Genomic DNA, 13,187 nt, shown 5'->3' with positions numbered 1-13,187 from the left:
TGAGGCTATGCCAGTGCCTGGCAAATACAGAAGTGGATGCTCACAGTCATCTATTGGATGGAACACAGGGCCCCAAATGGAGGAGCTAGAGAAAGTACCCAAGGAGCTGAAGGGGTCTGCAACCCTATAGGCGGAACAACACCATGAACTAAGTACTCCTAGTACACCATGAACCAGTACTCCTAGAGCTCGTGTCTCTAGCAGCATATGTATCAGAAGATGGCACAGTCGGCCATCATTGGGAAGAGTGGACCTTGGTCTTGCAAATTTTATATGCCCCAGTACAGGGGAATGTCGGGGCCAAGAAGTAGGAGTGAGTGGGTAGGGGAGCAGAGCAGCAGAGGGTATAGGGAACTTTCGGGATAGCATTTGAAATGTAAATGAAGAAAATATCTAATAAAAAAATTGAAAAACAAACTCAATGGGAGAGGGCAGGCACAATATATATATTCTCTAGGCCGTTTTGAGAGTACAGTTATTCCTTCAGTCATACATTTGCCAATCTGCAAGATGGATAATAGTGCTGAAGACTTCAATAGAATGTGTACTGTTCAAAAAATAAGCTCTCAATATGTCACCATGGAAAAAAATGGGAAACCAGGCAGCATCACTCAGCATGCTATTAGCATTGTAAATAAGCAGATTAGGTCTAGATGCTTGCCAAGACAATTATAATGCAGTTTCTGCCTCTTACTATTCTAAGAGCTGAAATAGTTCTAGAACTGAAAAAGAAAATGATCACAAAAAGAGAAAAGGCAAAATAGAAAGACAGCTGAGTCCATCTGAAGTTGCACTTCAATTAATAGAAAAAAAACCTGTGCTGCTGGCCTGGTATCCAGTAAAGTCATAGCCTAATAGATATACAAAAGAACAAAACTATAAAGCTAACTGCCTAAATACATTGTTAATCCAGAGTAAGCTCATATATAGGGAATGTAAAAAGGGACCATGATATACATGTGCATGTGTGGGGGTGGGGTAAGGTCTAGAGAAGAGAATAGTAGGACACAGGTATTGTGAAAAAAATAGTAAAAGGAGGTTGGGGGCACAAAGACTCACTTAAAGAGGAAAGAGGTATGAATGAGGAAGAGGAGAATATAACCCTAAGGATGCTTGAAAAGACCATAATGAATCATATCATTTTATGTTTATTTAAAATCATATATATGAATCATATTTTTCATTAATTTCTTCAGTTTACAAACCAATATCAGTACCCCTTTCCTCGAAGTCCCTCCCTCACACAGCTTCTCTCCTATTCTCCCTTCCCCTTCTCTTCTGAGAAGGAGGAGGGGGTGATACACACACACACACACACACATACACACACACACACACACACACACACACACATATATATATGAGAGAAAAATTAACTGTTGGTTTGTTGTTTAGTTGGTTTTCTGAGACAAGGTTTCTCTGTGTAGCCCTGGTTGTCCTGGAACTCACTCTGTAGACCAGGCTGGCCTCGAACTCAGAAATCTGTCTCCCTCTGATAAAGGCATGTGCCACCACTGCCTGGCAAAGTTTAACTTTTAATTATAAAGTATTTACATATATTTTATCCAATAGGCAACATATTTTCTTATATATATGGCTGGTTTAAATATTATTTTTCTTTTCTTTTTTTATTAGATATTTTCTTTATCTACATTTCAAATGTTATCCCCTTTCCTGGGTTCCTCTCCAAAAACGCCCTATTCCAACACCCTTCCCTGGCTCACCAACCCACCCACTCCCACTTCCTGGTCCTGGCATTCCCCTACACTGAGGCATTGAGCCTTTACAGGACCAAGGTCCTCTCCTCCTGTTGATTTTCAACAAGGCCATCTCTGCTACATATGCAACTGGAGCCATGGTTCCCTCCATGTGTACTCTTTGGTTAGTGGTTTAGTCCCTGGGAGCTCTAGGGTATTTTTTAAATGAATTTATGATACTTGAGGTAGCAAAGATCCCTCCAAAGACATAGAGTATCTAACAAAACTCCTTGTGCCAGGCAAGAGGAATCTCCATTCAAGTTGTTGGTCAAGGGATCCAAGAGACCCATCAAAGTAATATATATTATTGCTATGGCCTTCATTTGCCTAACAGAAATTGAAGATAAGACCATTTTGCTGAAGACTTCAAGCCATGAAGACACAGGATTTAGAACAGTTAGACCTAACCTGTAAAGCATGTGCTTCAGGATTAACTATTAAAGTAATAAGAGGAGCTACTTAAGTTTTCATGGAAGATAACCAATCAACAACTAATTCGAGTTGTAATGCCTATGCACCACAGTGGTCCGAATTACCTGATCTTCTGAAAGATGCAGAGTGACACTATAGTGGTTTGAAGGAGAATGGCCCCAATATGATCCTATTAAATTTTTCCTTTCATAACAGTTGCTATGGTCATGGTGTCTCTTCACAGCAGTAAACAGTTACCAGGACATTATTTGGTACCAAGCATGGGGTATTGCTGTGATAGGTTTATTGCTTGTAGCAGAATTTAGACATTTTGTCTTTGGATTAGAAAAGCAGTTGAACTTTTTAGCAGGGCTTAATGGACCATAGCACGAAGAACATGGAAGACTGCTGACATTTATTTGAATTGTGGGGACTAGATTGAGAGGTTTCAAGGGGAACAATATTGCTAAGTAGCCTAGAGACTTCTTGTGATATTTTAGCAAATAATGTGGCTGCTTTATGAACTTGTCCAAAAAATATCTGCATTAGGCTAAATTAAAGAGTTTAGATTAATGACATGAGTAGAGGAATTTTCAAGGCAGCATAGTACTGAGTGTCATATGGTTATTAGTGGCCATTCTTACACAGATCTATAGTGAACAGGAGCAAGGTAAGCAAGGAAAAATACAAAATTTGCATTTTGTGGAGAAAAGGAATACTGAAAAAAGCCTAATAGTCCTTTGTTTCAAAGGGATTAAAAGTAAATCCTTACACATGGAGATAATTGTAGATTCACCACTTATCAAAGAAGGATCATTATTTGGTAGATGCCGATCATTACAAAAAGACTTAACTTTAAAATTCAGAGAACATCTAACCTAGTAGACACAGGTAAAACATATCTCCTACACATAAGCCTTAGGGAACATTACACAAGAGGGTGTGAAAAATTGGTAAGTGTTAGCATACTAAGAACTAGGCTTACAGATCATGTTTTCTATGTATGGTAAGGAAGCTATACCAATAAAATCACAATATTATGGTTGACCAAATAAGACTGGAAAAACAACATTACCAATTAACATGACAACACAGGCGGGAGAAATCCTATAAAGACCCTTAGATGAAGAGCTATTGGCAATTAATGGCTGCCAAGTGTTGAGGTTTGGTCTTTTGCTATATATTGTAATGTTAAATACTGTTCCCCAAAGCCTGGTTGCCCTAGGGATGAAAGAATTTCCACATATACCAAATGATGATATGCGACCTTGCTCCCTAATCTAAAACTATTGGTTAAATAAAGATACTATAGCTGGGTTGAAGAGAAGGAGATAGAGTTTCAGTTTCTGGGCTTAGGGTTGAAGGAAAATTGTGAGGGAGAGAAGATATCTCAATGGGAAGGGAGGCCCTTGGTCCTGTGAAGGTTTGGTGTCCCATTGTAAGGGCATGCTAGGGCAGTGAGGCAGGAGTGGGTGGGAGAGCTCCCTCTTAGAAGCATGGGGGGCAGAAATTGGATAGGGGGTTGAGGAGGGGAAACTAGGAAGGGAGATAACATTTCAAATGTAAATAAATAAAATAAGAAATTTTAAAAATAAAAGGAAAGAAGACACCATTGGGTAGGTGGGTCATGAAAAACATGGCCATGAAGGCTGGCCAATTGTAGTTAATAGCTACCCAGGCAAAACATGTCAAGTTATAACTCAGGGTTATTGATAGGAAGTAGATTTTAATAGCTTACAGGGTATATATCTTCCTAGCTCTAATGCTGATTAAGGCTTATCATACATATAAAAGTTGTGTGTCTTTTATCTGGGAACTGAATGATCAAAGGCAAGGTAGCGTCCCCTGATTGAGATTAAATAGTTAATAAAATCACCAAGAAAAGGAGATCAGTCTTCTCCAGAGAAGAGCTCCCTAAGAGGTTATTGGATACCAAGTGGTTAGTCGTGCTCATATATAAAGATAAGCAACACTAACTAAATAGCTTACATTTATAAGGTTTTGTGTGTAACAGTAATACATAAGTGGTAACAGGATATGAATTTGAGATGAAGTGGAGCTGTGGGAAGAGTTGGAGAAAGGAAATGAAGTAAAAAGGGCACTCAAATATAAAATTGTCAAAAAATAAAAGTATAACAGAACACTACCCAGCGGTAACTGTATGTTCCTGATAAAGGATGACTCAGATCAGAATCAATGACACAGAGGAAAGAATTCAAGCTATGGGGAATTATTCAGAAGCTTTGAATACGAATCAAGAAAGTACTTAGCTATAAATTAGTTCATTGGGGAAAAGTGCCTGTTTGTTGCACTTAAAGATTGATAACAATTGTTTATAGTTCATATTATATAATTCTTTTCTTTGCATGATGATATAGAATGGAATGAAGACTCGAGTGTATTTGCATACAAGAGATATGCTTTGTTGGAGGCTGAGAGGCTGACTGTGGTAGTGAGCTTTGGCAACAATTCTCGGGCCCAATGGTAAGAAACTGGCCTGTTGCTGGTTCTCAGGTCCATTCTAATGACTAGGAGGACAATCCTCAGCCTTAGTCAACCCTTCCTATGTTCATCCATGACAGGCATCTTGATATCACATTTAATCTTTATCTAGGACCAATAGGGAGCTACATTTTAACAGAAATGTTGTGAGATAACAAGTATTTATCATTTTAAACAATTGTAAATCAAGCCTATTCAGATTCAGTTTCTTATGTCACTTATATTATTTTTGAAGATTTTTATTTCTTATTCATATTGTATTATTGATTTGTTTTATAGTAAATATTTTATTTCTAATAATATTGCTTATTTTTAATATTCTGCTGTTCCTAAAAATCTTACCATTCTTACATCAGTACAAACTGTAGCAATTGGTCCTCCTCTCTAGGTTTTCCTGAGCTAGTTGTGCTTTGTGTGTGTGTGTGTGTTGTACACATGAGGGCACACACGTGTTTCTCTTTTAGTTTTCCTTTCATTCACTAGTAATTCTCTTTCTTTAAAATGTCAATGAAACCATTGGACTTAGCAAACTGCCTACTATTAGTCCAAACAATATTTCACTTTTTTCTTTGAAGTTATTTCTTCCTACTTCTTTAGATTTGTGTTGACTTTTTAAGGAAGAAGCATTGTTATCAGTTAGTACACTTTCTTCCTGTTAATATAAACCTATTAAATAATAATAGCTTCTCAGGAACTCATAGTATGAACTACATAACTTTTCAATGTGTATTACAATAGAATTTACAATGACTCTGGGCAATAAAAAAGTACATATGTAAATGACCTATCTTCTCAAAAGTCCCTGCCTGGCACTGCAGGGGAAGGACTTGTTTTGCATTTGGCAACAACAGCAAAATCTATGTAGGCATATTACACAGACATTCTACTATTCTAGCTTTTAACCATACAGAACTGTCACAGTACCTCTTATTTACTTAAAGACCTTTTAGTGAAGGTAAAACAAAACAAAAGCCAAAAGCGTGGAAAACATGTAACTATGTTATTTTTAAAGATAGGCCTGAAAAGAAGTCTGAGTACTACACTACTGTTTACATTGACTATTAAGCTGCTGTTAGTTTCCTGTTACATAGTGAAGGAGCAAGAAGAGCCCCAGGCTCAGTCAAGCCTTTGCTTTAGGACTGGTCACAAAGGTTTTTCTCTTGCAATTATTACTCTAATTATTCATCCCTAGAGTTCCTTATCTATAGACTTTCTTTTGTTTTTCTAGAGGCGCTGAGAAGCTCACACTGAAAGTATGAACCTTGAAAGTATGTCATTTAGTTTTAGAATAATAAAACTAAAGATTGGGGTAGAAAACAAAAACAAAAGTATATGACAAATCATTGGGAAACAGACCACAGCTTGAATATTTTTACCAACTTGGAAGTTTCATAAATTATATTCATTTCTAAATGTAAATAGTTTCTTGATGTTTTTGGCTTAGTAGGTGTTTTGCCAGAATATGTTCCTCTTGTTTGGTTTACATTTACATGGTTTTGTTTGAATGTTGCCTGGTTCAAGAAATATTTTGAGTTATAATCACACTGCCTAGTTGTCAAACGGAGATTTAGAAAGCATGGGACTGAAGACAAGAAATCAGAGTCTCAGTTGGGTGGTTTTACCATCATTTTTACTGTCAGTCATTTAATTATGTTTGCTGTTGTTGCTTGGTTTTGTTTTGTTTTGTTTTTACATTTTTTTTAAATTATTACTATTTTTATTAGGTATTTCATTTACATTTCCAATGCTATCCCAAAAGTCCCCCACACGCTCCCCCACCCACTCTCCCAACCACCCACTCCCACTTCTTGGCCCTGGCATTCCCCTGTATTGAGGCATATAAAGTTTGCAAGACCAATGGCCAATGGGCCTCTCTTTCCAATGATGGCCAACTAGGCCATCTTCTGATACATATGCAGCTAGAGACATGAGCTCCGGGGAGGGGGGGGGTCCTGGTTAGTTCATATTGTTGTTCCACCTATAGGGTTGCAGATCCCTTTAGCTCCTTGGGTACTTTCTGCTCCTCCATTGGGGGCCCTGTGATCCATCCAATAGCTGACTGTGAGCATCCACTTCTGTGTTTGCTAGGCCCCAGCATAGTCTCACAAGAGACAGCTCTATCTGGGCCCTTTCAGCAAAATCTTGCTAGTGTATGCAATGGTGTCAGCGTTTGGAAGCTGATTATGGGATAGATCACCAGGTATGGCAGTCTCTAGATGGTCCATTCTTTGTCTCAGCTCCAAACTTTGTGTCTGTAACTCCTTCCATGGGTGTTTTGTTCCCAATTCTAAGAAGGGGCAAAGTTCTGGTCTTCATTCTTCTTGAGTTTCATGTGTTTAGCAAATTGTATCTTATATCTTGGGTGAAGATAGAGAACTTCAGACCAATTTCCCTTATGAATATCAATGCAAAAATCCTCAATAAAGTTCTTGCTAACCAAATCCAAAAACACATCAAAACAATCATCCATCCTGACCAAGTAGGTTTCATCCCAGGGATGCAGGGATGGTTCAATATATGCAAACTCAAAGACAAAAACCACATGGTCATCTCATTAGATGCGGAGAAAGCATTTGACAAAATCCAACACCCATTCATGATAAAAGTCTTGGAAAGATCAGGAATTCAAGGCCCATACCTAAACATGGTAAAAGCAATCTACAGCAAACCAGAAGCCAACATCAAAGTAAATGGTGAGAAGCTGGAAGCAATCCCACTAAAATCAGAGACTAGACAAGGCTGCCCACTTTCTCCCTATGTATTCAACTTTGTTTTGTTTTTAATTGTGGGAACTGACTTGAAAGTAAGTTATTTGATGTGGCTACACTGAAAAACACGGTGGCAAAGGGATCCAGGGACGGGACTTCCCAAGTTCTTCAGGGTTGGAACATGAGGGTAGGGTTCAAATAGAAGGCAGAAGATAAGCATCACTAAACAGCCCAGCCAATGCTTGGCGCCTTACGTATCACTGTCTCAGTTCCACCTTCTCTGCAAGAACTTCTGACAAGTTGTAAAACTTTATCCAGAGTACAAGGTCATCCTCTAGTGGACCACAAAGTCTCAATCTTTCCTTCTCCCAACAATTAGTTTCTAGGGAATCCCATACCTTTTAGGGCACAGTGTGTCACACTAAATCTTGTAAGAACCTTGTCCTCAGATGGTCAGGAAAGACTGAAAAGTCTCAGAGCCCTCTGGAAAAGTTTCATTTGTAGGGACATGGTCTTGTCTTCCCGTTTCAGCTGACATCAGCTTCTATCTATTTCCATTTGACAACAAAGAAAAATGAGAAAATAGATTTTTTTTCTTTTATTGTGTAGAAAGTCTGACATTTGATTTTGGAGCAGCTATCCTTAATAAGACAATTAAAATTGCCAAAGTGACAATGTGAAAAAGAAAATGGAGATTTCTTTATTCAGCTACATTGCAAAGAAAGGCAAAGAGATCCAGGCACCCCACATCCATCTTCAACCATCTGTCATCCTACCAGACATCAGTTTTTCATTGGTATCTTAAGTTTCCTCCTAGTAGACTTCATGGTGATTACCATACAGTATAAACAAACAAAACCATATGAGAGATTATAAGGACTGAGCAGAAATTTGATGAGAACATTAAAGGAATCTGCCTTTGAATTATGAGCGTTCATAGATTATTGAAGCTACAGGCAAAATGACTTAAAGAAAATTTTTATTTGTTATAGTTAATGATTTGATAGCCAGTCTTGAAAATAAGAGACAAAATAGAAGTTTTAAATACCTAAACTTCCTAAGCATTTTTAATAGAATAGTTTATATTTCATGTGTTAAGAAATTCTGAGCACCTTTTAAGAGCAAGGGAACTTTTAAAAAGTCCAGACATAGGAATGTGATCCATTCATTTTCTCTATGTTCACTTAATACAGGATTCAGACTCAAAGCTTAGATGTCAACAAAACACCACTGTGAAGATGATAGGTTTACCAAGTTGATAAAGTAATAAAAGTTTTATACAAGATATTAAACAACTGTTTTCCTTAGTGATGTGCAGTTTCATAATGATGTATATTTATTCTTTTTTTTCACAGTGTAAAACAATGGCTTTTAAAACAAATATCATCTATATTTGGAAGGTATGAGGGTTCATGGGGAAAAAAAAAACCTTTAAGTTCCCTTACACTAAGCCTATAGGCTTTCTTCTAATCTTCAGGATTAGAATTTAGGATATAAATTTTAGAATAATAGTTAATGAATGAATCCCAATGCATCTTTTCCACAGGAAGATATGAAAAGCTTTGGAAGATTAGGTATTCAGTCTTCAGTCTTTACCATGTATAAGAGGAATGATCAAGCTAAACCCTGTAATGGTTGCTATGTGCCTCTATTTGATATGCTGAGAAAGTCATATTGAACTCTACTTGGCAGGGAAAAGTATAAAACACTCATACTTTCTGTGTGGATTAAGAATCATTAATTGGCAAAGTTTATAAGATGATCAACATTTTATTTATGACAAAACAATTAAAAATATGAATGTGCTAACAGGATTTAGTATGTAATTGATATTTTCAGTGTAATTTGTAAGTAAAACATTTCAAAATAAATAATATATTGGGTAAAACATGTTAGCAAGAATTACATTATAGGCATGGAAAGAGTGTTCAGCAACTATTTGTTTCTTTCCGAAGAACTGGGATTCAGGGGATATGGTGCCTCTTCTGTCCACTGGTGGCTCTATGCACACTTGTGGGACACATACATACATGTACACACACAAAAAGTAACAATAATAACAGCAACATAAAATTAAACATTTTAAAGTATTACAGTTAAACACAAAAAATTGTGTTCATATATATTCAAATGGTACAGGAAATATTAGCTCCATACACAAGGTTATTTGGAAGATCACATATTTTAAATACTGTGGGAATTTACTATGAAAGAACTCCATAAAATATTTAAAACCTTGTACAAGAGTTGAACTTCTAATTAAAACAGAATTCATTAATCTGAAATATATTCAAATCTGGTGATGAAATGGAAATTGCACTTAAAAATAAAATCCCTGCCTTAGAGAACAAGAAGTGGATAATATTTCTTAAAAGTATCTATGAGAATGTCCATTCTGAGCACTGCAGCCTGTTGATCACATGGCCCCACTTACACAGTGTTCTGAAAGAAGTTGGCACAAACATGGAATTACTGCTTACAATGCTGCACCTGTAAGGATCTGTTCTCTTTCATTTTGCTTGATGAGGAACCCAGACAGAAGGATGAAACATTCTCTGTAAATTCAAAGTTGTAAATACAGAGTCCACAGTGGCAATCACAAGTACTTAGAATCATAAACTTCAGTATGCCAGAAAGCTATGTAACACATCTCTTGCCATTTCCCCTCATTCTCTTTTCACAGGTATTGATTTCTTACTAAAAATCCTGACCAACAAGAGGTAGAAAGTGGAAGAGTTAAATGTTATAAACTTTGAGATTAGTAGCTTTTAATTTATCAGATTGTACTGTTTTTTTTTGTTTGTTTGTTTTTTTGGTTTTTTTTCGCAGAGGAGCATACTGCTGGATCATAAAGAGGCTGAAGAGTTTCTAATTTAATCATTCAGGCACAGAAAAACAACATATTAACAACCCAGAGATTGTTTTAGTCGCTCATGAAGGGGCATGCTAGTAAACGTTTAAATATATTTGGCCTGCAAAAACTTGTTGAAAGCTTCAATATACAGTGTTTTCTAGTTTCTTAGATATAGATATCCCCATATAATTGATTAATATAAATGAAAAAGATGTAGATATGCTGATACAGGATAATATAAAACCAATGGGTGTGAAAGGATCCCAAGAGGCTGAAAGAGGGCAAATGTATTCACAAGACATTTCATAAGCACCTGCAAACTTGGGTAGACTGGGATGATTATGATCAGAGAAAAATCACTTTTAAATACCTGCTTTTATACTATCATATGGGTAAGTCCTCAGTAAAATCAAGGTGATGAAAACTCAGATTTCTCAACCCATTGACGGTGACGTAAATGGATTAATTCATAGCTGATGCCCATTTCTCCTAGATTGACAAATTAGGGAAGGCTGGTCGTTAACCTTCTTTTTCATAGAACCTGGGGATCTATGGATGCATTTCTAAGTACCTATTTATCCGGCAGAACTGGAAGCTATTCATTTGGTATATGAGTAAAGGTAAGGCTCGGGAGGACACCTGACCTATCCTCAATGTCCCAAATTAATTAGTGGCTGAGCAGGGTGTGAGCAGGTCTACAGACCTGTTGCAGACTAGCAAGGACAGGACGAGGGTTAACTACACAGAAGCCCTACCTCTTGCAGCACTCTCTTCATCTTCAGTAGCAGCGTCTTCACTGCCGTGCACTCCTGGAGCATCAGTCTGAATGGCACAGAATCTATGCCTCCATTTTCCTCCACACCCTGCAGGGGCCAATCTGCAGAGGGACTGTTGGGCATGCAGCTGACATGGGAACACCGGGCCTCTTGATCAGTGTCTTTTGTTAGTCTCAGGGAAAGGTTCCTAAGAAGAAATAAGATATAAATAATTACAATTTGGTATGCACAAAACACCATGTCCTCTGGTGTCAATCAAAATTAATATGACACTAAAGATTTCATATGAACCTTGTCATTTTCTCAAATTAGTCTTTAAAATTCTCAGACCTTCAGCAGAAATTATGAATTATGTAATTAGTGGTAAAATTCAATGACAATTACAATTTTATAGCATATTTTCCCAATCAGAATTTCATTTATACATGGTAATTATTTAAAGCACTTATAAATGTTGAGACAACAAATAACACTAGAAGACAAATGTCATCTCTAAAGTTTCAGATGATATGCTTACATTACATTGAATGATACTATTCAGAGACAGAACTATAAGAAATTAGCTTAAGCAGCTGATAGCACTTTTATTCAGAAAAAGAGCATACAAAGGATTTTAAGTTAAAACAGTGGCATAAGCGTAAAACACATAATTCCACAGTGGCAAGGGAAGGAGGAAAACGGTGCCATGCCTGAAAATTACCTATTTAGCGTGAGGCCCATTTCACCTGAAGGCAACTGACAAAAGGAATGTTCAAGAAAAGTCCCCTGTTCCATGCACCACACCCTACCCTACACAACACATGTTGTATAAAATCAGATGCAAGTTTCCAAAGGTTTTTCCTCTTTCCTCTACCAGAGACAGGTACTGACTCCAGAGGACAATTCTGCATACCTCAGTCATGAGGCGTAGAGAAGATTCTAACGGGCCATGCTAACTCAGCCTTGTCTTCATTTATCTCCATACCATAACCTGCTATCCTAAAACTGCAGCAACTTTCTTCCTCTTAGTAATTCTCTATAATTTACCCTTCTTTAGTTAAGGTGTTCAACAACTTCAATGCTTACTGCCCTTTTAGTCACTCCTCTCTGGGTTCTTCTTGTACATGAAAGATACACCTGTTAATACCATGCTTCTGTAATTAAACCACCTTCCTTTACTATAGTTCAGAGGACCCCACATGTAGAACCTGGAAGGCAGAAGGAAAAGTTTCAAACAGAGACTACATGAAGAACTGCATTTTCTAAACTGGCAAAAGATATTATAATGGGAGTAGATGACTGACTAGTAACAAAATACACACTCCTTTCCAGACTCCAAGGGATATGAGCTATGAACATATCAGATATGCTCCCATGGAGATGCACTGCATGGCTATCTTGACATATCTTATCCTTAGCTCTCATTCTAAAGCTATTTATTCCTCCTCAGCTTCCTCAGACAGACATGGAAGATACAGTTATGTCTATGTCTGACTTATTCAGATTTGAATATATTGACTCACATGAACTGATAGCATTGTGGGAGGGCAGTAGTCAACTCTCAAAGCATGCTATTCATATTTATATATAGTTCAATTATCTTCTGAATTTAATTATATTTGTAATTCATAATTATAAATAGAAGTAAAAATATAAAACAAAGTCATATAATCCAGAATTTAAATTATTTTACTCTAAAAAATATGCTTTTCTGTGAAATAATTAAGAAAGTATTATACTTTGGCATCTTTGCCTTAATATAGTAGCAAGCAACAAGGCATTACTTTGTACAGTCCCAACATAGATGGGATAGAATAATGAACTGGTATCCTAGAGCATGAACTGAACTGAACTGTTCCAGAATAGAACGTGAACTGTTCAAGAATTATCTAAGGAAACTAAGAAAGGGGATAACATTTAAAATGTAAATGAAGAAAATATCTGATAAAAATTTAAAAAGAAAAGAAATCTAATGATTACTCCATTCATCATTTGTGTTTCCTTTTGATGTACAGTGTCTATGTTGTTTTGGGGAAATTCTACTTTAAATTCTCTCTCTCTCTCTCTCTCTCTCTCTCTCATCTGTCTGTCTGTCTCTCTCTCTCTTCTGTCTCTGTGTGTGTGTGTGTGTGTGTGAGAGAGAGACAGAGACAGAGACAGAGACAGAGAGACAGAGAGAGAGACACAGAGAGAGACACAG

At 37.0% G+C, this 13,187-nt stretch overlaps 1 protein-coding gene across 3 annotated transcripts in view; it reads right to left on the bottom strand.

Annotated features, from left to right (window-relative positions):
* Positions 1-13,187, bottom strand: part of Ccser1 (coiled-coil serine rich protein 1) — a 1,127,242-nt gene that overhangs the window by 759,130 nt on the left and 354,925 nt on the right. For all 3 annotated transcript variants that reach the window (XM_021165504.2, XM_029478490.1, XM_029478491.1), the window contains exon 6: positions 10,988-11,195. In XM_021165504.2, the coding sequence (XP_021021163.1) occupies positions 10,988-11,195 (208 nt within the window). The remainder of the gene's footprint in view (positions 1-10,987; positions 11,196-13,187) is intronic.

This window comes from Mus caroli, chromosome 6 (assembly GCF_900094665.2).
Source record: "Mus caroli chromosome 6, CAROLI_EIJ_v1.1, whole genome shotgun sequence".
Lineage (NCBI taxonomy): Eukaryota > Metazoa > Chordata > Mammalia > Rodentia > Muridae > Mus > Mus caroli.
The sequence above is the reverse complement of the archived record's forward strand: the minus strand, read 5'-3'. Positions and strand labels throughout refer to the sequence as shown.